Genomic DNA, 24,952 nt, shown 5'->3' with positions numbered 1-24,952 from the left:
TAATGTTAGTGGATGCTAACTACACTACATGGTTTACTATCCGGTTTTGTTCTTGTCTGATAAAAACAAGCATAATCAAAACCAGGTCCCGAAAATGAACAATGTATACAATTTTATCATTTTTAAAATATTTTCTAGGTAATTTGTGCTGAACAAATGTGCACTGACTGTTGGCACTTTTCATCTTTTCGCCTAGAGTGGGCCAATATGTGATGAAATTTCTCTGAATTTTAAGGTTTGAGAGTTTTTTTACTCTAAATGTTTAGAACACACAACATATCCTGCTCGAAGACAATGTGCTTATAATGTATGCCTTCAATATTGCATTCAATAATCTCCCATACTGGCCTTTGTTATTTTCTACTACCCATACTGAACTCTCATTCAGCCTCAGACAAATACAATTTATTGACAGAAATTTGTCACCTGCAGGCCTGAAAAGAATAAAAAAAGAATCACAAATAAGAAAATATTCTATTGTGTTATGACAGGTGTAATCATACAAATGATGGTGGCTTAGGAAGAACAGGACTCTTAGACTTGAATCAGTCTGCAGACACCTCCTAGCTGTATTAAGGGAAAGAAAGAGAATACAGTGGTACCTTAAGATACAAGTTTAATTCATTCCATGACCGAGCTCATAAACCAAAATGCTCGTATCTCAAATCAATTTTCCCAATTGAAATTAATTGAAATGAGATTAATTCATGCCAGCCCCCAAAAAACCACCCCAATTTTTTGTTAAATGTTTTCAACATAAGAAAAATGTATTTATAATGAACAAATATTGTATACAAGCAAAATAAAACCTAATACATAAAAGAGAATCTAAAGAAATAAACAGATGTTGGCAGAGCCGATTAGAGTATTGTATTATTTTTTTCTTTCCCTTCACTTTTGCTTAACTTAATTTTCTTCACTAGTTTTCTTCTTTTTTGCCACACTTTCATCCGCAGGGTTTTTCAGTAGAAACCTGTCCACGGAGCTTTGTTTCTTCCTCCCCTTTAGAATGTTTCTGAAATGAGTTAGGCGAGTGTCACTAAATAGCGCCGCTGCACGACCAGTTGCAACTTTTTCAGGGTGTTTCTTTTCAATAAAGTCCGAAAACTTTTTCCCACATTGTCAACACTTCCTTTATCTCACTTGAAGAGATAACCTCCTCCACCACTGGATCCTCTGTGATACCAAACTCCAGCAGAACCTCCGCACGTTGCTGCGTCTGTAGTTCCGTCAACTCCTCCGTCGTCAGTTCCTCAGAATGTGCGGCGACAAACTCTTTGATGGCTCGTATCTTGAATTTTGGCTCGTAACTTAAAGCAAAAAATCAACGTAGTGACGGCTCGTATCTCAAAAAACTCATATGTTGGGGCACTCATATCTCAAGGTACCACTGTATATATATCTTCTAAACCCGCTTATCCAGAGCAGGATTGCAGGAACCCTGGAGCCTATCCCAGCAACTTTGGATGCAAGGCAGGAAAAATCCCTGGACAGGAAGCCAGCCTATTGCAATAATAATGTAAATGCAATATGTATGACATGGCTGATGTTAAGAACAAAAAAAGTATGATATTTCAGCGATCTATTTTGAGAGAGAGAGAAAGAAACATTGAAAAGAGGGAGAGAACTATTTGAAAACATAATTCATTAAATTAATAAATACAGAATAAATACAAAAATACGTTATTAGGTTTAGTTTTTCTCCAGTTGGCAGACTCTCTTCTCCTACCTACTTGTAGTTCAGTAGAGACATTGCCATCTCAGGAATTTTACAAGGTTTGTGTCGCTTTGTTGTTAAACGACTTTTTTAAAGCAAAAGTAATTGGTCAGCAACAATATGCTGATCTTGTATTATGTTGACCTTGTCAGTCTCTCGATCACCGCCGTTTTATTTCCAAAAAGGATTTCTCCTGTGCAAAGTGGCAGATGAATTATCATCAACAAAACGTAGACACCCGAGAAGTAAACTGAAACGTTACTCACTCGTGATTTTTCTGTCCATACGGTAAAGATTTTGTTGACCAATACATTCCAACTTCAAGCGTTTAAATTAAATCTTGATATACAAGAAGCGCAAAGAACTGCGGCAGCTCCTCATAATGGACATCAGACTCACGCACCCTGGAATTTAGCTTAGTTTGTGCTGCTGTTTAATAGTTGCTGTGTCCATGCTGTATCTTGGGCTCAGTCAGAATTACAGCTAACATGCCGTCATTTATGAACAGACTGAACTTTTATACAGGATTCTCTGTATCTAATACTTCAGTCTTGAGCTCCGGAGATCCAGTGAACGGCAGCTTAGAAAGCTTTTGAGAACATTCAAAGCAAAACCATCACCTTGGTACGCTTCACTAACCCTTGATCCAGACTCTATCATGCTGTCACAATCCGCTCCACACACAGTAAATCACTTTCTATTCCACACGCTTTACGCGCCCATATTCTGTTTGTTCCGTCACCATAAATGGTGTCTCAACATCCGCCGTCCGTCACCAGCCGCCGACCACTGGATGAATATATGGAGCAGCTTGTGGTGGATGACTTTCTGTTTTAGGGTTAAGAGTTACAAGGGTTAAAGTCTAATGGCAGGAATATTTATTCAAAGGCTAAATGTGAAATTCTTATTAAGATATTTTGATTAATTTTCAGAACCCCTGCAGCTTAGGTTAGTCCTTGCGTCTGCTTGTAACGAAAACTAAAAAATATTTTTATTAAATTATTATTTTATTATAGTTAGTCTTTTCAGCTATTTTAATAGTTTTGTTAGTGTTAGATTTTCATTTCAGTTTTGTTAATTATTTTATTTCAGTTTACAAAAACTTTTTTTATTATTAGTTTCAGTCGCTACACTATAATAACCTTGCTTACAGGAATATGTCTCTATGGCAGCAGACTGCAAGACTTAGAGAGCAGTGTGACGTCACAATAGCATAGCACACCAGATATGTGAAGGCTGTTTTTCCAGCCCAGTAGGGTTATGATGGTAGGGTGGGCCGTTATACCGGATTTTCAGGTAAACACTGCTATGCAGTTCACCTGAAGATGGGCTTGCCAGGTTGAAAGGATTAAAGATATTTCTGTGTTTTGTACCATTCAGCTTTCCCTCAACTCTGTCTAGTGCCTGGTTACCCTACAGATGTGCTGCTTCACCACCTGAGGCCACAGGTCCGCCACGCCCTTGACCCTCTGCAGTTCGCATACCAGGAGAAGGTGGGAGTGGAGGATGCCATCATCTATATGCTACACCGGTCACTCTCCCACTTGGACAGAGGCAGTGGTGCTGTAAGAATTATGTTTCTAGACTTCTCTAGCGCCTTCAACACAATCCAACCTCTGCTCCTTAGGGACAAGCTGACGGAGATGGGAGTAGATTCATACCTGGTGGCATGGATCGTGGACTATCTTACAAACAGACCTCAGTAAGTGCGTCTTGGGAACTGCAGGTCTGACATTGTGGTCAGCAGCACAGGAGCGCTGCAGGGGACTGTACTTTCTCCAGTCCTGTTCAGCCATCGGACTTCCAATACAACTCGGAGTCCTGCCACGTGCAAAAGTTCGCTGATGACACTGCTATCGTGGGCTGCATCAGGAGTGGGCAGGAGAAGGAGTATAGGAACCTCATCAAGGACTTTGTTAAATGGTGCGACTCAAACCACCTACAACTTAACACCAGCAAAACCAAGGAGCGGATAGTGGATTTTAGGAGACCCAGACCCCTCATGTACCCCGTGATCATCAGAGGTGACTGTGTGCAGAGGGTGCAGACCTATAAATACCTGGGAGTGCAGCTGGATGATAAATTAGACTGGACTGCCAATACTGATGCTCTGTGTAAGAGAGGACAGAGCCGACTATACTTCATTAGAAGGCTGGCGTCCTTCAACATCTGCAATAAGATGCTGCAGATGTTCTATCAGACGGTTGTGGCGAGCGCCCTCTTCTACGTGGTGGTGTGCTGGGGAGGCAGCATAAAGAAGAAGGATGCCTAATGCCTGGACAAACTGGTGAGGAAGGCAGGCTCTATTGTAGGCACGGAGCTGAACAGTTTGACATCTGTGGCAGAGCGACGGGCACTGAGCAGACTCCTGGCAATCATGGAGAATCCACTGCATCCACTGAACAGGATCATCTCCAGACAGAGGAGCAGCTTCAGCGACAGACTGCTGTCACCGTCCTGCTCCACTGACAGACTGAGGAGATTGCTCCTCCGTCACACTATGTGACTCTTCAATTCCACCCGGGGGAGTAAACGTTAACATTATACAAAGTTATTGTCTGTCTGTATACCTGCATTGTTATCACTCTTTAATTTAATATTGTTTTGTATCAGTATGCTGCTGCTGGAGTAAGTGAATTTCCCCTTGGGATTAATAAAGTATCTACTGTATCTACAGTGGTGTGAAAAACTATTTGCCCCCTTCCTGATTTCTTATTCTTTTGCATGTTTGTCACACAAAATGTTTCTGATCATCAAACACATTTAACCATTAGTCAAATATAACACAAGTAAACACAAAATGCAGTTTTTAAATGATGGTGTTTATTATTTAGGGAGAAAAAAAATCCAAACCTACATGGCCCTGTGTGAAAAAGTAATTGCCCCCTTGTTAAAAAATAACCTAACTGTGGTGTATCACACCTGAGTTCAATTTCCGTAGCCACCCCCAGGCCTGATTACTGCCACACCTGTTTCAATCAAGAAATCACTTAAATAGGAGCTGCCTGACACAGAGAAGTAGACCAAAAGCACCTCAAAAGCTAGACATCATGCCAAAATCCAAAGAAATTCAGGAACAAATGAGAACAGAAGTAATTGAGATCTATCAGTCTGGTAAAGGTTATAAAGCCATTTCTAAAGCTTTGGGACTCCAGCGAACCACAGTGAGAGCCATTATCCACAAATGGCAAAAACATGGATCACTGGTGAACCTTCCCAGGAGTGGCCGGCCGACCAAAATTACCCCAAGAGCGCAGAGACAACTCATCCGAGAGGTCACAAAAGACCCCAGGACAACGTCTAAAGAACTGCAGGCCTCACTTGCCTCAATTAAGGTCAGTGTTCACGACTCCACCATAAGAAAGAGACTGGGCAAAAACGGCCTGCATGGCAGATTTCCAAGACGCAAACCACTGTTAAGCAAATTTTGCTAAGAAACATCTCAATGATTGCCAAGACTTTTGGGAAAATACCTTGTGGACTGATGAGACAAAAGTTGAACTTTTTGGAAGGCAAATGTCCCGTTACATCTGGCGTAAAAGGAACACAGCATTTCAGAAAAAGAACATCATACCAACAGTAAAATATGGTGGTGGTAGTGTGATGGTCTGGGGTTGTTTTGCTGCTTCAGGACCTGGAAGGCTTGCTGTGATAGATGGAACCATGAATTCTACTGTCTACCAAAAAATCCTGAAGGAGAATGTCCGGCCATCTGTTCGTCAACTCAAGCTGAAGCGATCTTGGGTGCTGCAACAGGACAATGACCCAAAACACACCAGAAAATCCACCTCTGAATGGCTGAAGAAAAACAAAAAGACGACTTTGGAGTGACCTAGTCAAAGTCCTGACCTGAATCCAATTGAGATGCTATGGCATGACCTTAAAAAGGCGGTTCATGCTAGAAAACCCTCAAATAAAGCTGAATTACAATAATTTTGCAAAGATGAGTGGGCCAAAATTCCTCCAGAGCGCTGTAAAAGACTCATTGCAAGTTATCGCAAACGCTTGATTGCAGTTATTGCTGCTAAGGGTGGCCCAACCAGTTATTAGGTTCAGGGGGCAATTACTTTTTCACACAGGGCCATGTAGGTTTGGATTTTTTTTTCTCCCTAAATAATAAAAACCACCATTTACAAACTGCATTTTGTGTTTACTTGTGTTATATTTGACTAATGGTTAAATGTGTTTGATGATCAGAAACATTTTGTGTGACAAACATGCAAAAGAATAAGAAATCAGGAAGGGGGCAAATAGTTTTTCACACCACTGTATCTATCTATCTATTGTATAGTGCCTTTCATATCTATCTATCTATCTATCTATCTAATGGGGCTTTCATTAAACCACAGAAGCTACTTTCTACCAGTCTGAGGGTCCTTTAGTTCAAGTGGACTTCTATATGTCAGTTACTGTGTAAAGGCTTCCATTTTGTCACTTTGTCAGAAAGCTCAGCTCAGTGGAGTGTTGCAGTGGTGATTATCCTTCTTCTCTACATTGGTTCTCTGGAGCCCAGCCAGGACCACCGGGTTCTCGGCCACCTCTCACACCAAGGCCCCTTTCCCCTGATTACTTAAACTTTCTCTATTTAAGAATTCCATAGAAAAACTGCGCTCTTGGGAACCTTCAGTGATGCCACCATCCCCAGGTTTATGCCTTGACACAATCCTGTCTCTGAGCCCTGCAGGCAATTCCTTGGACCCCATGGCTTAGTGTTTTCTCACTTGGTAGAGCTTCTTTAGACTGGTGTATGTGTGCCTTCCCTAATCAATAAATCAACTGAAATGATCACAGGTGGAATCCAAACAAAGTGGAGAAACATCTCCATGATGATCAAGAGAATGAGGTGCACCTGAGCCAAAGGAAAGGCACTTAAAACTCGTGTCAATGGGATATTTCAGTTTTTTTAAAACATATTTGCAAAACATTCCAAAGTTCTGTGTTCACTTTGTCATTCTGGGATGTTGTTTGATGAGGAGAGAAAATCTTAAAAAAAAAAAAAAAGAGCTGCAGCCCCAGATCTCGTTTCCCTTTCCAAACTCAGGAACTGAAAGACCCAGCTGTCTGCAGCATTTGCAGACATTTTCAACCAATCTCTGGATCTGTGCACTGCTCCTGCCGGGTTGAGGACCTCCACCATCATTCCAGTAGCAAAAAAATCAAAGGTGACAGGCCTAAATGACTACAAACCAGTAGCTTTAACCTCTGTGGTCATGCAGTACTTGGGTGTTGGACCATGTCTGCCATTATGAATGTAGTGAGAAGTCAAGCAAAATGCCTCCATTTTATTGGCTAACTAGAAAGACCACAATATGCAAGCTTTCGAGGCAACTCAGGCTCCTTCTTCAGGCAAAATGTAGAAGAAGATGCCTGAAGAAGGGGCCAGAGTTGCCTCAAAAGCTTGCATATTGTGATCTTTCTAGTTAGCCAATAAAAGGGGTCATTTTTGCTTGACTTCTCATTACCTCTGTGGTCATGAAGACCTTTGGACGTCTTATTCTGAATGACCTGAAGAATGATATAAAAGACCTCCTGCACCCAGTTCAGTTTGCATGCCAAGCCCACCGGTCTGTGTGTGACGCAGTGAATCGAGGTCTGAGCTTTACTTACCAACACCTCGATAAGCCAGGGGCAGATGTGAGGATCTCGATTGTGGACTTGAGCTCTGTGTAAGAGCCATTTGCTAGTTATTTAGGTTATGTCAAGTAGACAGAAGTGTTTGCTTAGTTTTCTTAAATGTTTGCCCATACTGTGTATTAGTGCATAGTCTCTGAGAGGTTCTTATAACCCCCACAAGCTGAACTGAGTTGGTATTTTCTAACTGTTTCTCGTCTCACTGACGATAGATTAGTCTCAGTCAGTGATCTGCCTCGCCATAAGTAAGGCATGGAGGGCATGCAGTTTCAAACTGGTCCTTAATGTGCCCAATAGAATGTAACGCAACAAGCTCTACTGAATGTGCAGCGCCGTACATTTAGAGCGTAATGAAGGCAAAGTAAAGAATCTTTAAGTTTAGAAACAACTAAACTTTGACAAGAAAAGCTAAGTTTAGATTTTTTTTTGCCTTTTATTCAATGTGTGTAACAGCCTTCTTCTTTATTCTTGTGTGGACTGTTTGCTTTGAATTTTCACTAAACCCTTTAAAAAGAAATTTTGGACTGAGAGATTTCTTTCGCCGTGCGTTTGACCCGTGCTTGATCCTGCCTGACCTACCAGCAGCTACACTCTGCTTTCAATACAATCACCCCAATAAGAAACTCACCCAGCTCAGCCTGCCATTGGATCACCAACTTTCTTACAGATAGAAAGCAGTACTGGTGTGGCTGGGCACACACGTCTGACCCAGTAACCCATTGTACTGGTGGGCGGGTAGGGATATGTCCTTTCCCGACTACTCTTCTCGTTTTATACAAATGATTGGACCTCTGGGGCCTCATGTATAAACGGTGCGTATGCACAGAAATGTTGCGTAAGAACGTTTCCACGCTCAAATCGCGATGTATAAAACCTACACTTGGCGTAAAGTCACGCACGTTTCCACGGTACCTCATACCCTGTCGTACGCAAGTTCTCCACTCAGTTTTGCAGACTGGCGGCACCCAGCGTCAAAGCAGTGCTACTGTTCCTGTGTGGTTACCCTTTCTTAGATCCACATCCACAACGGCGGCTCAAGTGCTCCTTGTAGAACTGTTTGTACTTACAAGTTACCGTGAGGTAATTGTACTTATGGTACAGTTATAATATTACACAACCTGAGCCACTTTATAAAGCGCGTATTTAGATATGATGACGATATCATTTTTAAGATGAAATGCAGCAAAATATGTTGATTATATTATACAGATAAAACTTTAACTTCACGGTGCCGCAGCGCTAGCGAAAAACTTGAGCTTCGTTCACGGTTTGTTCCTGCCTCACGCTGTTTTCATGCTGTGGCTGGCGCGACACTGGAAGGATAGATGGATAGAATATTTAAACATTACGAAGATATTTCGATGTTCCTTAAAAGTTTTGAAGAATCGGCGTTCTAAGCTTACAGATGGCTTAACGTCTGTTACAGAGCTGATTGTGTGGCGATTGGGTATTTGGAGAAAGAAAAGGAAGGACAGGAATTGGAGGTTAGTACGTTTGAAAGAGACAGCACTTCTGTAATAAAGCATTTCATTGAAGGTCACGCATAGCGCAGCAAGCATCTTGCTGTAAGACATGAACAATCACTGCGCCACCGTGTTCCCATGTTTAATAACATGCTTTAACTCATATCATGAAAATGATATCACGTATACTTCTCAGTATTTTAATTATTCAGACAGCTGTAATATTTCCAACGTAATGGATTCTGTGTCTTGTCGGAGGAAGAGCACGTAGTGATTCAGGCACATTGAGCACACAGAAGATCAAATACACAACAAAGCATTTAACGTGCTACTTTAGTTACAATGGGATTTGAGAAACTAGTAAATCAAACGATTTTAAGATGAAGTTTATGATGTTCTACTTTAATGACAAAATAAACTACGTGATTAAAGTGGAAATTTCGTGCTTTTTTCACACTGTGTGCCTTTTTTTTCCACTGTACCCTAATAAGCTTTCATATGACTCACCTTTTCACGCCGACTTTCATATGTGTCAACTTTTTTATTTCGGGTACTGTGCGACTTTGTGAACTTGAGCATTTGAGTTTCTCTGACACGCTATGTCACTCGATCAACTTCCTTTTGTTGCTTATATAACTGTTTAAACCAACAAATAGTAAGTTTTTCTTTGCCTCCATTTGGTATTCGCTGAAATTCTTCTATTTTTCCTTGTACTTTTGCCATTGCCTTTACACAGAATGCTAGGCTTAAGGGCTATTTATATTGATTTGCATATTCAAAGAGGTGTAATTCTGGGAGGAGTTGGGGCGGGCCATGCTGAGCGGGATTTATGTAGCGGAAAAACGCGGAAGTTGGCGAACGCACAGATTCCTGCATCTGGATTTTTCTTTGTGTAAGCACATTTCGGCTTTTGTGCTTACGTCATGTTATAGTGCGAATTCTACACACGGCGTTATGCATGAGGCCCCTGGTGGTCGGTCAGACTTTTTAAATTTGCAGATGACATCATGCTAATAGGCCTCATTTCAAACAATGATGAGTCCACATTGGAGGTGGAACATCTGACATTGTGGTGCGGCCATAATAATTTCAACCTTAACGTTCAAAAAACTCAGGAGGGGATCATAGATTTCAGGAAACGGTCACCTGTTCACCTATCTCTTGCTTTAAATGGCTCAGCTGTTGGGATGACAGAGTCATTTAGGTTTCTGGGCACTGTGCTGTCACAAAACCTTAAGTGGGACAATAACATCCCATGTATTATTAAGAAAGCCCATCAAAGAATGTTCTTTTTGCATCAGCCGAGGAAATTCAATTTCCCTCAAGCAATATTGGTCCAATTCTACACAGCCATCCTCAAGTCTCCAGACAGAGGAGCAGCTTCAGCGACAGACTGCTGTCACCGTCCTGCTCCACTGACAGACTGAGGAGATCGTTCGTCCGCCGCACTATGTGACTCTTCAATTCCACCCGGGGGGGGGGGGGGGGGGGGGGGGGTAAACATTAACATTATACAAAGTTATTGTCTGTCTGTATACCTGCATTGTTATCACTGTTTAATTTAAAATTGTTTTTTTATTAGTATGCTGCTGCTGGAGTATGGGAATCCCCTTGGGATTAGTAAAGCATCTATCTATCTATCTATCTATCTATCTATCTATCTATCTATCTATCTATCTATCTATCTATCTATCTATCTATCTATCTATCTATTATATAGTGCATTTCACATCTATCTATCTATCTATCTATCTATCTATCTATCTATCTATCTATCTATCTATCTATCTATCTATCTATCTATCTATCTCATAGTGCCTTTTCTATCTATCTATCTATCTAGTCCATGCTGACCTCATCTGTAACTGTCTGGTTTGGTTCTGCCTCACAACAGGTAACAGAATGCGTTTTGTAAAATCTGATATTTGAAATCTCTTTCTTTCCTGTGCCCTCTTTCTTCATCCTACACCTTTTTTTTGGTATCCTTGTGTGTCTCAATCCACCTTGGCCGGGGCTTGCTCTCTCGTTCACGTTCCCCTAAAGCCTGCTTCTCAGACACCTTGCTCACCTCCTCTCTGCTTTTTGACGACCACCTATGGTAAACGGACTCCACTGTGAAAACATTATTTGTATTCTTGCGCATACTTCCTGTGTTTGATGGCGACTCTCAGTGTTTCTCCTACGCCTCTCTTTGGTTCTCCTCGTGTGTGTCAGTCTCCCTTGCCTGGAGCTTCCTGTTTCAATCAACCACAGAGAAACTGGCCAATCAGAACAAAGCCAAACTGACCAATCAGATTACTCGGAGGTACCAAACACACTCACAGACCTTAGTGTTTTATTATATTGATATTTTCATAAAAACTGCACGTGTTTTCCATGTTGTCAGCAAATGACTAGATAACAAACATGTGAGTTATGCGACACAGATAGTGTGATTTTTTACTTTCCCATTTTTTAAATTGTGTGCCGATCAACAGCACCGGTCATTATCAGCTTGTATTGTATCTTAAAATTTTTTTCATTTCCATTCTCAATGAAATTAAAGAATTTCCTCGGTAATCTCTACAAAAATCATAGGGGTAAGTAACAAATGAAATGAAAACCATTTTTGTGTGGCAAATTCCTTTACACTGTGGTGGGTTGGCACCCTGCCCGGGATTGGTTCCTGCCTTGTGCCCTGTGTTGGCTGGGATTGGCTCCAGCAGACCCATGTGACTCTGTGTTCGGATTCAGCGGGTTAATAATAAATAAATAATAATTCATTACATTTATATAGCGCTTTTCTCAGTACTCAAAGCGCTATCCACACAGGGAGGAACCGGGAAGCAAACCCACAATCTTCCACAGTCTCCTTACTGCAAAGCAGCAGCACTACCACTGCGCCACCTGTGAGGACAGAAAATGGATGGATGGATGGATGGAACTTCCTTTACATATTAATATATAGTAAACCCCTTGAATTAAATTTGAAAGTCTACACTTCAATCACATCTTGATTTGCTTTGTTTCAAATCCATTATGAAAATTGTGTCACTGTCCAAATACTTCTGGACTTGACAATAAGATGCTTTTGTTGTGTTATGCTTTTCAACAAAACTTCTTGCGTCGTTAAAATGGATTTTTAAGGAGTGAGGCGGCATAAATCCTGTCCCCCTGCTGGCTAACTAACAGGATGCAGGTTTATTTTGTCAAAAGGGCTAAAGTGCTCGATTGATAAGACACACGAGTGACCACTTGACGTGCCTCACCTTTTGCGATTCCCACCAGAATTGCTTGCAGATGCTGAAGGCTTGGACGAGGATCTGAGTGAATCAACCAGAAGTGGGTGACGTACACGGGTAAAACCAGGGGCCGAGGAACTTCCTCCACAGATGAAGAGCTGACCCCCAGAATCTCCAAGAACATCTGCAGGCGCCTAGCCAATGGAAGCTGGAGATGAGCGACAAAAAAAAAAAAAAAAAAACCTGTTACTCCCAGAAATGCTGTCCCACTAGTCAAGAGTCTGCGCCCAATGGATACGACAAGACGAGCGAGCGCCTCCAGTATCCAGCGAGGCTCCTCACAGCCAATTGTGCAAACACAGCCTCCATGTGTCTCGGAGAGATTACAACGCATTAAAACTCCACGCAGGCGGACAGGCCTCCCCACACCGATCCCAGGATGCCCTTCCCTGACTTACAGATCTCCATTGTCTCTGATTGAAGATCTGCCATTGTCTGTGTCTCCAGAATTTAAGGTCACTGCATACAGTGATGTGCAAAAGTATTCAATCCCCTTGAAAGTCGGCCTGATTTTCTGCATGACAAAAGATTTGTCCACATGTTTATACATACAGAGTTTTGAATGTGAACTCTTATACTGTAACAACACATTTCCAAAGTCCAAATATACCAGTTTATGAACTGAAACAGAAAAACTTCAAAGTTCGAATTTGCCTAAGTATTTGTTTTGTCTTGGTAGAGTAATATATTGCTCTACTTTCCCCTCTTGTATTATTAATATGTAGCCTTTGTCAGAATGCCTAATCTCACAGACTTACCACTGTTTATAAGGTATTATTGTATATAACTTATCCCCACCTTCCCTTCTATATCTATAACCTCAGGCAATTAGATGTAGTAAAAAGACAAGCAGAAGTTAAGTTACACATAAAATAATGTATTACTGATAATATTTGTAAATAATAACAAAATGCAAAGCATATTTGAATATTGGCAACCATACAACCTGATTAAATGGTGATGTGTAGTTCAGGCGGCACACAGTCTTGTAGTTACTTAAATGTCTCTAGTTAAGGCATCATTGGAGCTCAGCTTTCAGCCACACGTCTGTTCAAAATGGCTGCTGAGCTGTGCTCTTCATTGTGTTGTCTTCATCATCAGGTTAGCAAGAGAGATGCTTCTTTCAGATGTTGGTTAGTAAGAGAGAGAGTGTGAGCTTAAACAAGTAAATATATAGATTTTCTGTCCAATCCCTACAGCCAACAGGGCGTCATAGTACTTAAAAGCCTCTGAGACAAGCCAATTCCAAACAGCCATACCTCAGACCAATGGGGGAATACAACATCTTAAAACCTGCCACCCCCAAGACCATATGTCTTTAAGTCTTTCTTGCGGGGGTAGAAATGAATTAAGCAAAGAAACACTAGCCAAACCGGTTTAAGGCACATCTTCCCCCAAATCCTGTCATAAAATTCAAAGAGGCTCAGTCGTAAATGGGCGGAGTGGTGGCTCTGAGGCTAAGGATCTGCGCTGGTATCCCGAAGGTTGCCGGTTCGAATCCCCGTCACTGCCAAAAAGGCCACTGCTCTGCTGGGCCCTTGAGCAAGGCCCTAAACCTGTAATTGCTCCAGGGGCGCTGCACAATGGCTGACCCTGCGCTCTGACCCCAAGGGGTATGCGAAAACTACCAAATTCCTAATACAAGAAATTGTATAAGGCGAAATAAAGAACAAAAAAAAAAATGGGGGGTCAAACACGAATGCCTCTCACCAAAGTAACACTAAATTACATTGCTTTGCCTAAAAATCAAATAAAGACATACAAAATATTTATCAAGTTATATATAAAATCTCACATCACAACACTCCACCCCGATGAATGTTTTGTACAATGTCTTTATAAACAGTCTTAATTGTTTAAAGAGTCTGTTGCATAACTTGTGCATTGATTTGCAGTATTTGCTGTCCCAGTGTTAAAAGTTGTCCATGACCATTTGTCCATTACATATCTTCTTTATTTCAAAGACAATCTGAAGAACTTGGATGTGCTCCTGATGACTTGTATCTGCTCCGGCATGCTTCAACTGTTTGTTTAGCTTTCTGCAGTCTTCATATGTCATCAGATCTGGTGGTTCAGAATGAGACAAGTCCACACCTTCCACTAAACTAACTGTACTCCAATTTAAGTCTACTGTGAATTCCTAAAAGTGACCTTTGTTCTTTACTGGTTTTGTGTCTAACTGCTAATTAGACCCTTGTCCCAAACTATTCATTTAAGCATATGCAGCTGTACAATTAACATGAAAATTTGAAAGGTAACATGCCACAGGTGCCAGTACAATCAGTTCTGCCCAAGTGAGAGCACATGTACCACTGCATAAACTGTTCACAAACCAACCTCTGTGGACCCTCTTCACACATTTGGGGTTGATTTAGTTGCCTCTTGTGCTTTCCTACCCATGGTGCAACTCTTGACTGCCATCAGCCTTTACCAGTATAGGCTGGCATCACCACCATGAGACATCATAGCTATGCAACTCATCATTCCCCCTGTAGGCCACCCCTTCAGTTGTTTGCTCACCATATGCATACTCGTTGTGCTAAACACCTCAGTTCAGAACTGGCCCACTCGTCCTCTGCTTGCACCACAGCTGACAACCTCAGCAGGGCTTCCGTATTTTCCCAATTAGACTATACCTAAACATCGGAGCCCATATGTCTTGCAAATGTACCAGCTGCACCTGCTCTTTTGAAAAGTTCACCAATTTTCTTAGTATACCTTTTCTTAATAAAAGTATTAATTATCCCACTTAATTAATTAATACCCAGAATGTATACTGTATGAGCCCAAAATTAATCCCCTTATTTTGGCTTTCCTAAACTGGTTTGTTCAGTTTCCACCCCTTGGAATATACATTTGCTGCAGTAATGAACAAACCTTTCCTTTTAAACTATAGCTATTCTGACTACTCCTATTATTATGTGACTTGTGGACTTGTTACTCACTTAAACCCCAGCAAGTGTCTTTTTCTTGCTGTCTCTTCGGTTCTTCTTCATGTCTTTGTCTTTAGTTTTGCTTGTTGTCTTTTCCTCTTTCTTTTTTTTCATTCCGCTATGTAGGCAGGTCTGCAAAATGGAAGGTGACAAAGTCCATCTCATTTTCTTGGTTGTTATCCTGGTACCAACACTCAAACTTTGCTTCCTGGCATTCATTGGAACAGCTTGGCCACACTGCCACTCTGCTCCAATGTGCTAGTGGTAACCCAATCTCCTGCATGGACTTTATTCTGCTAATTGCCTTCACTATTTGTTACCTGCACCAACCTAAAGTCCGTAAAACCTCAAATAATAGAAGTTGCACTATTGCAAAAGGCCAGAAATGGAAACAGACATAACTATTTTCCCTTTCCTGTCTTCCCGCGCTACCCTTCTATTGTTCTCATTGCCTGTGTGTCCTTTTTTTATTTTATTGTATAGTAACTGCTACCTGAAAGTGTGGGCTAAAACCTCTCCAAAATCCGAGTTCTAAATCCAGTATCTCTCCTAAAACTGACCTGTGTTCTTTACTAAACACCAGCTCACTTTTCTCCATTTTATTACAGGGAGATTCATAGGCTGTCTTTTTAAACAACTGGTCAGTCAGGTTTCGAATTACTGAGCCTAAGTGTGTGTGCTTTTTAATTACTGCTGACCCCAGCACAGCTGTTTGGACCCTCACACCCCTGTGCATTCTTGACTTGCTGCCCGAGTTTGCATACCTTCCTGCTGCACCATCCCCCATCCTTTGTTCTTTGGCTTGTCCTGATTCATTCAAACCAAATCCTAAACTGGTGCACCTTCTTTCCAACTCAACCATTCTTGCATTAGCACTTTTAGACCTTTCACACACAAACACTCGAATTCCTTTCATTTCCATTGTTCTTTGTTTTAATTCCACACTTTCTTCACTCAGTATCCTTATGCCATTATCCAGTTCATGCCCTCTAGTCAACAATTGCCATTCACACTCACCAGCTTCTCTGCCTTCTATCTGATTTCTTTGTCCTAAATCAAATTTCAGTGCAGCACTGGTTACCTTTCTTAACAGTGGTGAAATATATATCTGTGTAACATGTTCTTTAACTACTGGACAGACCTCACAATTACCTGGAGATTGTGGTGTACTGGAGAATAATGGAAGAAAACATCTTTCCTGTTTTCCCTTCCTTTCATCTCTCTCCTTTTCCTCACACTCACATTTCCACTCTTTTTCTGAGCACCCATCTGTCTCAGGTGAGTCACCCACCCATGTTTTAGGGTTCCAGTAAGATCCCATTACTATTGCCCTAACTTTCACCATGGGTGGTTTTCCTTCCTTGTTTCCCCTGCTTTCTGTGCTTTCCACTTCAGCAGTGGGTGTTCTACATGCTAGCACTTCACAATTATCACACCAACTGTTACATCTTTCAAAACTCTCACACAACATTCCATTTTCACTTTCATTCACTTTGCTATTTTCTTCCTCATGCTGATCTTTCTTATTTCCAATAATACAAGATAGTAAACCTCTTATAACAGCAGCTGTCTTCTTTATACCTGATCTCTGTTTTCCTGCTTTTAATCCTTCCAGCCCCCTTCCATTTTGTGGCCTGCTCAGCTCAGCTTCTGCTTTCTCTACCTGCACTACAGGTTTGCATTCCCTAGCTTTGGCCTGCTTGCTTCTGCCACTCCACTGGAAGATGGCTGACTTTAATATAAATTTAGGCATTTCTGAATCGACAATTATAATCTAATACAATTTGCCACCTTCGTTATGGGTTGGCCTACTTTTGCCCCTGTAAGCAAACATACACAAAGATCCTAAACGAATAAGTGCTGTATGAATGATGCATGCACGTCCCATCACTCCCTAGCACTTTAACCACTTAAATGCCATATGAATGACGCATTCATGTTCCATCACTCCCTAGCACTTTAATTAGGGACTCACTACCACCAGCACTAACAAACATGCGGGTATCCTCTTGACACACATGAAGTCTCTACACTTTGTTGGTTATATTCCATTCAGCAACCAAACAATGTTTACTTCCACTGCATTTGTACACTGGATGCCCTAAAATTCACATACATAAACACACATATACATCAACAGTATTCGCAAACAGGGTGCGAAACATGGTTACCCCAAAATCCTGCCGACTATGCCAATTGTTTTGTCTTGGTAGAGTAATATATTGTTCTACTTTCCCTTATTGTATTATTAATATGTAGCCTTTGTCAGAATGCCTAATCTCACAGACTTACCACTGTTTATAAGGTATTATTGTATATAACTTATCCCCACTTTCCCTTCTATATCTATAACCTTAGGCAATTAGATGCAGTAAAAAGACAAGCAGAAGTTAAGTTACACATAAAATAATGTATTACTGATAATATTCATAAATAATAACAAAATGCAAAGTACATTTGAATATTGGCAACCATACAACCTGATTAAATGGTGATATGTAGTTCAGGCGGCACACAGACTTGTAGTTACTTAAATGTCTCTAGTTAAGGCATCATTGGTGCTCAGCTTTCACCCACACATCTGTTCAAAATGGCTGCTGAGCTGTGCTCTTCATTGTGTTGTCTTCATCACAGGTTAGCAAGAGAGATGTTTCTTTCAGATGTTGGTTAGTAAGAGAGAGAGTGTGAGGTTAAACAAGTAAATATATAGATTTTCTGTCCAATCCCTACAGCCAATAGGGCGTCGTAGTACTTAAAGGCCTCTGAGACAAGCCAATTCCAAACAGCCATACCTCAGACCAATGGGGGAATACAACATCTTAAAACCTGCCACCCCCAAGACCATATGTCTTTAAGTCTTTCTTGCGGGGGTAGAAATGAATTAAGCAAAGAAACACTAACCAAACCGGTTTAAGGCACATCTTCCCCCAAATCCTGTCGTAAAATTCAATGTGGCTCATTCGTAAAAGGGGGGTTAAACACGAATGCCTCTCACCAAAGTAACACTAAATTACATTGCTTTGCCTAAAAATCAAATAAAGACATACAAAATATTTATCAAGTTATATATAAAATCTCACATCACAACAGTATTGAAACCTCTGTGCTTTGGAAGCTCCAGGTTTACTCAAATGACATATGAAAGTTATAATTATATATAATGAGGTCCTACTTGTGAGTCCTTTCTGTCCCTCTGGATATAAAAAGCCCCCTTTGTGAAGCCAAAGTCTCTGTGGGACAATCACTGCAACAATGAAGACAAAGGAGCATCTGCAGATGTGAGGAACAAAGTCATTAAAATGCACAAGGCAGGAAATGGTGACAGAAAATATCGAAGTGTTTGAATGTCCCATCAAGCACTGCTGGGTCCATCATCAGAAAGTGGAAGGTTCATCACCAACCCTCCCCCCCCCCCCCCCTCCCCCAACTCTTACTAGAATAGGCCGTCCCTCCAAACTGAACATCAGAGTGGGACATCGACTTAAAATTCCACTGTCACTCTCCGAAGTCTGCAATGCTCTTTGGCTGACGCTGGGGTGAAGCTGCATGGGGGTCCACAATCTCGAGAGCTCTCCATAAAACAGGCCTCTACAGGAGGAGAGCAAGAAAGAAGCCATTCCTTAAGAAGGTCCATCTAAAAGCACGTATGGCATTTACTACAAACAACAACAACATTTATTTCTATAGCACATTTTCATACAAAAAGTAGCTCAAAGTGCTTTACATAATGAAGAAAAGAAAAATAAAGGACAAAATAAGAAATTAAAATAAGACAACATTAGTTAACATAGAAAAAGAGTAAACTCCAGACGGCTGGAGAAAAAAAATAAAATCTGTAGGGGGTCCGAGGCCATGAGACCACCCAGTCCCCTCTGGGCATTCTACCTCACATAAATGAAATAGTCCTCTTTGTAGTTAGGGTTCTCACAGAAGGACTTGATGATGGTGGTCATGCAGACTTCTGGCTTTTAATCCATCATTGTTGGAACACCATGGTACTTTGAGTAGATGGTGGTGGCGCAGGTCGCCACCACCAAAAGGACACCAGAAAAGGAAACAGAAGAGAGAGTAGGGGTTAGTACAGATTTTAGAGCCACCATGAATAGTTATTATAATGAATTGAATATACAGAGTATCAGGATTTAAATTACAGTGAAGTTATGAGAAGGCCATGTTACAGTAATGTGTTTTCAGCAGTTTATTAAAGTGCTCCACTGTATTAGCCTGGCGAATTCCTACTAGCAGGCTATTCCAGATTTGAGGTGCATAACAGCAGAAGGCCGCCCCGCCTCACCACTTCTTTTAAGTTTTGCTCTTGGAATTCTAAGGAGACACTCAGTTGAGGATCTAAGGTTACGATTTGGAATATAAGGTGTCAGACATTCCGATATATAAGATGGAGCGAGATTATTTAAGGCTTTATAAACCATAAGCAAAATTTTAAAGTCAATCCTGAATGACACATGTAGCCAGTGTAGTGACATCAAAACTGGAGAAATGTGCTCGGATTTTCTTTTCCTGGTTAGGATTCTAGCAGCTGCATTCTGCTCTCGTTGCAAACGATTGAAGTCTTTTTTGGGTAGTCCTGAGAGGAGTGCATTACAGTAATCTAGTCGACTGAAAAAAATGCGTGAACTGTTTTCTCAGCATCTTTCAATGATATAAGAGGTCTAACTTTTGCTATGTTTCTTAAGTGAAAAAACGCTGTCCTAGTGATCTGATTAATATGCGATTTAAAAATCAGATTTCAGTCAACAGGTACCCCTAAGCTTTTTACCTCCGTCTTGACTTTTAATCCTAATGGATCCAGTTTATTTCTAATAGCCTCATTGTATTCATTATTGCCAATCACTAAGATTTCAGTTTTCTCTTTATTTAACTTGAGAAAATTACTATTCATCCATTCAGAAATACAAGTAAGACATCGTGTTAGTGAATCAAGAGAATCGGGGTCATCAGGTGCTATTGATAAATACAGCTGTGTGTCATTAGCATAGCTGTGGTAGCTCACGTTGTGCCCTGAGATAATCTGACCTAACGGAAGCATGTAGATTGAGAAGAGCAGCGGACCCAGGATAGAGCCTTGTGGAACACCATATAGGATATCATGTGTCTTTGAGTTATAATTACCACAACTAACAAAGAATTTTCTCCCTGCCAGGTAGGATTCAAACCAATTTAAGACCCTGCCAGAGAGGCCCACCCATTGACTAAGGCGATTTCTAAGAATATTATGATCAATGGTGTCAAATGCGGCACTCAGATCTAAGAGGATGAGAACAGATAAATGGCCTCTGTCTGCATTTACCCACAAGTCATTGACTACTTTAACGAGTGCAGTTTCTGTGCTGTGATTTGTTCTAAAACCTGACTGAAATTTATCAAGAATAGCATGTTTATTAAGGTGCTCATTTAACTGCATAATGACTGCCTTCTCTAGAATTTTACTTAAGAAAGGCAGGTTAGAGATGGGTCTAAAATTTTCAAGAGCAGTGGGGTCGAGGTTATTTTTCTTAAGTAGGGGTTTAATTACCGCAGTCTTAAGACAGTCTGGGAAGACCCCCGTATCTAATGACGAATTTATTATGTCAAGAACATTATCAATTAGTACGCCCGATACTTCTTTGAAAAAATTTGTTGGTATTGAGTCAAGGGCACAGGTGGAGGGTTTCACTTGAGAAATTATTTTATGTAATCAGGTAAATCTATCCTGGTGAAAGACTTTAATTTGTTTATTATGGGGTACTGGGGTTTAGGAGGATCCTTAGTGTTGGGGAGATATACTATGTTATTTCGAATATCATTAATTTTTTGATTGAAAAATACAGCGATAGCCTCACAGGTTTTACTGGAAGTACTTAGGAGGCATTCCCTTGAGTTACCTGGTTTAACAGACGATCAGTCGTAGAGAATAAGACTCTGGGATTACTAGCATTGTTATTTATAATCTTAGAGAAATAGCAGCACCTCTCAAGACGGACTGTGTTATTGTATTCTGTTATTTTAACATTTAATATTTCATAGTGGATAGTTAGTTTAGTTTTCCTCCATTTACGCTCAGCTCTACGGCATGTTCTCTTTAAATCAGACACTCTTTGGGTCTTCCGTGGTATAACAATGCTAGAAGATTTTTTAACTGTCTTTTCAGGTGCAACTATGTCAGCAGCAGCTCTCACTTTATTATTAAATCTTTCCACCTTACTATTTACATTATCCTCGCTATTATAGTTGGCACTATAAACGGACTGATTGGTTAGAATGTTTGTAAGTTTTAAAGCTGCTGATGAGTCAAAGAAGCGTTTTTTAACAATATGCTTCTCATGAGTGTTTTCTATCATTATTTTTATATTAAAAAGTAGAAGAAAATGGTCTGACAGACCAATATGAATGACCTGCTTTACATCAACTTTTAGTCCTTTAGTAATCACTAAGTCTAACGTATGACCTGCTTTATGTGTAGGCTGATTAACGAGCTGTCTCAAATCAAAAGAGTCCAGGAGGTTCATGAATTCCTCTACTTTTGGGTCACACTGATTATCTATATGAAAATTAAAGTCGCTGACTATTAAGAGTGTGTCATAAAAGCATGAGAAGGACCCAGTTAACATGTTGGGGAAGGTTTTATGGTCAGATGAGACCAAAATAGAACTTTCTGGACAGACTTTAAAGAGGTGTGGGTGTGACGTAAAACTAACACTGGCCAGGCCTCAAGAAACACCAGACCTACAGTGGCATGTGGCGGTGGCATCAAGCTATGGGGGTGCTTATCAAGTGCCAGGACTGGGAATCTTGTCAGAGTTGAAGGGACAATGGATGGACACAAACGCCACACAATACTGCAGGAAAACTTGTTCCAGCTGGCTCGTGTAGCAAGATTATTTGTTCCATTTGTGAAATTTACATCATAAATCCAAGCAATTCAGCTGAGTGAGAGAGAGAGTGAGACAGCCAGGGACACTGACAAATGACAGCTGTGAGTCAGGCTAGGGAGACGGGCAGAAAACGCGTGAAGGACACAAGCAGGTTGTTTTGGGAAGTGCTGATGTCTGCTTAACCAATATGGTAACAGAACCCAGTGTGTATGAAGGTATTAATAACCAGACAGTTCTGACATGAATTCTATGAATATGTAATTATGTGAGTGTTTATAATGACGAAGATCCAGCACAACGTCAGAAGCGTCACTATGCCACCGACACTGCTCACTGCTGGATGGGACGTCTTTGTGTCAGCATTCTCCCACTTGGCTGTGATGTCCCAATGCTTCTCTCCGGCCTAAACATGCAAGTAAGTGTACAGGGTTATGGATTATATTTCTAGGAAAGAATGTTACCTGTTAAAGCCAATTAAATACATATATCTTTTTGTACCGTATCTCTGTAACTCTTGTAATTATTTTCCGCCAGGTACAAAAGGCATACAGCTTGGGAGAAGATTCATCTGTCAACATGACAATGACCCTGAGCAGAAGGCCAAAGTGACACTGGAGTGGCTCATACACTGAAAGGTGAGTGTTTTGGAATGGCCAAGTCAAAGCCCTGATCTTCACCCTACTGCGAATCTGTGGCACTCTTTGAAAACTGCTGCCCAGAGGCACCAGCCCGCCAACCTGGAGGGTCTCCAGAAATTCTGCCAAGAAGAACGGGGGAAGAATCACACACAGTGTGCAGAACTGGGACAAACTCACATACCCAACAGAATGAAGGCTGTCAGTGCAGCCTGGAATACTTACGTCAATACAGTGAACCCTCGTTTATCACGGTTAATCCGTTCCAGACTCTACCGTGATAAAGAATCCTACTTATTTATTTATAAATCGAATATTTTCGCAGTTATAGAAAACCTGTTTACGACCTACTAAATACGTTTTTTAACATTATTAGAGCCCTCTAGACATTAAATAACACCCTTTAGTCACCATTACACTCGTATTACCCAATATATTAGACAAAATAAGACATATTAGACATTACAAATATCATATTATCAACTAGGCTCACCCGCCTCTTAAGGCGACCGACTTTTATCCTCAAATTGTGTGCGCTCCATGTGTACATCAGGCATGTAAGTGTAGGGATCGAGAACATCAAAGTGCCCATTCATAACGTCTCCCGAAAACCTAAGTTTTTTTTATCCCCTCGAGTGCCTGTCCAAACTTGGAGTGTAGGACTCCATAATAATATACTTGAAACTCATAGGGGAACAACTCTCCCGCTGCCATTAGCTCAGAAATGGTACCATAAGTTTGAGACTTTGACATTTCAGTGAGATACTGAAGCTCATTTGTATATGAGATTCCTGACGGCATCATTGTAAATGGCTGAAACCTTGACCAATTACTTAAAACATGTCGTACAATGTCAGCCCGAATCTGTACCGCTAAAGACGGAGTTTCATGCACTAAATAAGCTACAGATGAGAATAAGCAAGCACCATGTCCCCTGATATTTACTACGCGGTGAGGCATTTGTACTCCATCAACATTAATTATTTCCAGAGACATAATTTTGTCTATTTTTCCAGCACAAAAGCAAGGGAACGATGGGAGCACCAGAACTCTGCTCACATCGCGTCGCTTCGTACCGCAAGTAGTAAGTCTGTGATAAGCGGAATACCGCTACGCTTTGCACTCACGGGACGGAAGGACAATCCCGACCGCTTTTATATAGTAGATTATTGTACTGTACATTTAATTACACACACACACAGTTCTTACACACAACCACTAACCTATGAAGACACAACCTCAATAGGAGAGTCTTCAGGTGGTGCAGTATCTTCAGCAGGTGCGTCGTTGTCTTATTCCACTGAAGGACTTCTAGGAGTAGGCAGTGGGTGTCTGGGTGCGCAGCTGAAGAACATCTTGATAGGCAGTTGCTGGCGCTGTCTTTTCATATGCGTGAGGAGGCTTTTGTAGGGATTTGCCATCTTTGATCATATCCAAGAGTTTCACCTTCTCCTGGATAGTAAGCATCTTCCTCCGGCGCTTAGTTTTATTGTCAGAAGGCTTAGAAAAAGCAGCACGTTTAGGAGCCATCGTGGGGCTTAGATAAAAGTTCTCAGAAAGCGCATGCATAGTGACGTAAGCGTGTATGAGAAAAAATCGCGATAGAGTGAAGCCGCGAAAGTCGAAGCATGATATAGCGAGGGATCACTGTACTCAATTTGGGGTTTTCTTCATCAGTTCCTTACCTACAGTAAGTGGGTTGATTTCGACTTTGGAAATGTGTTGTTACAGCACATTAAAATACTGAATGCATCAACAGGTGGACAAATCTTTTGTCATGCAGAGAATCAGGATGATACTTTGGCAGTCCACTGTACTTCGCCAGGTAGGCCTTTAGACCCTTTGATACGCCATCCTTCAAAAAAGTGTAGTTTCGGGCGCCACACAGACTTGTAGTTACTTAAATGTCTCTGGTCAAGTCATCATTTCTGGTTAGCTTTCTTCAGGATGGGCCGCACGCCTGTCTCAATATGTCTGCTGAGCTTGAGGCTCTTCATGGCCACGGTGTGTGTGTGTGTGTATGAGAGAGAGAGAGTGGAGGGGAGGAGGAGTTTGGTGAAGCAGCCAACTTCATACATTCCTATCCAAATCTTTCAACCAATAGGGCGTCATGGTACAGAATAGCCTCTGATTCCAAACCAATCCCAAACAGCCATACCCCAGACCAATGGGGGCGCACGCTGCCTTTTCACAGCTGACCTCTGGTAGTGGATGGCCTTATAGGATGCCCCCCATTTGTTTGCTGAAGCTTTATATTTCTCGTGACACGTGCTCCAGCGGATGCCACTGCTATGTAAGAGTTGTACGCTTTATACTTGCACGCGTACTTTACGTAAATCTGGAAGGTTCCACCAGGTGGCAGTGCGAGATATCATCACGGTGAGAGCAGGTTCAGCTTCGCTGTGTTGTGAATTGCTTGA

The 24,952-nt window shown here is 41.2% G+C and overlaps 1 protein-coding gene across 1 annotated transcript in view; it reads right to left on the bottom strand.

Annotated features, from left to right (window-relative positions):
- Positions 1-24,952, bottom strand: part of LOC114664079 (protein asteroid homolog 1-like) — a 39,295-nt gene that overhangs the window by 12,341 nt on the left and 2,002 nt on the right. The window contains 1 exon segment of the mRNA XM_051936118.1: positions 12,060-12,405. Within this exon segment, the coding sequence (XP_051792078.1) occupies positions 12,060-12,405 (346 nt within the window).

This window comes from Erpetoichthys calabaricus, chromosome 13 (genome assembly GCF_900747795.2).
Source record: "Erpetoichthys calabaricus chromosome 13, fErpCal1.3, whole genome shotgun sequence".
In the NCBI taxonomy this organism is placed as follows: domain Eukaryota; kingdom Metazoa; phylum Chordata; class Cladistia; order Polypteriformes; family Polypteridae; genus Erpetoichthys; species Erpetoichthys calabaricus.
This window is presented reverse-complemented; position numbering and strand designations above follow the sequence as displayed.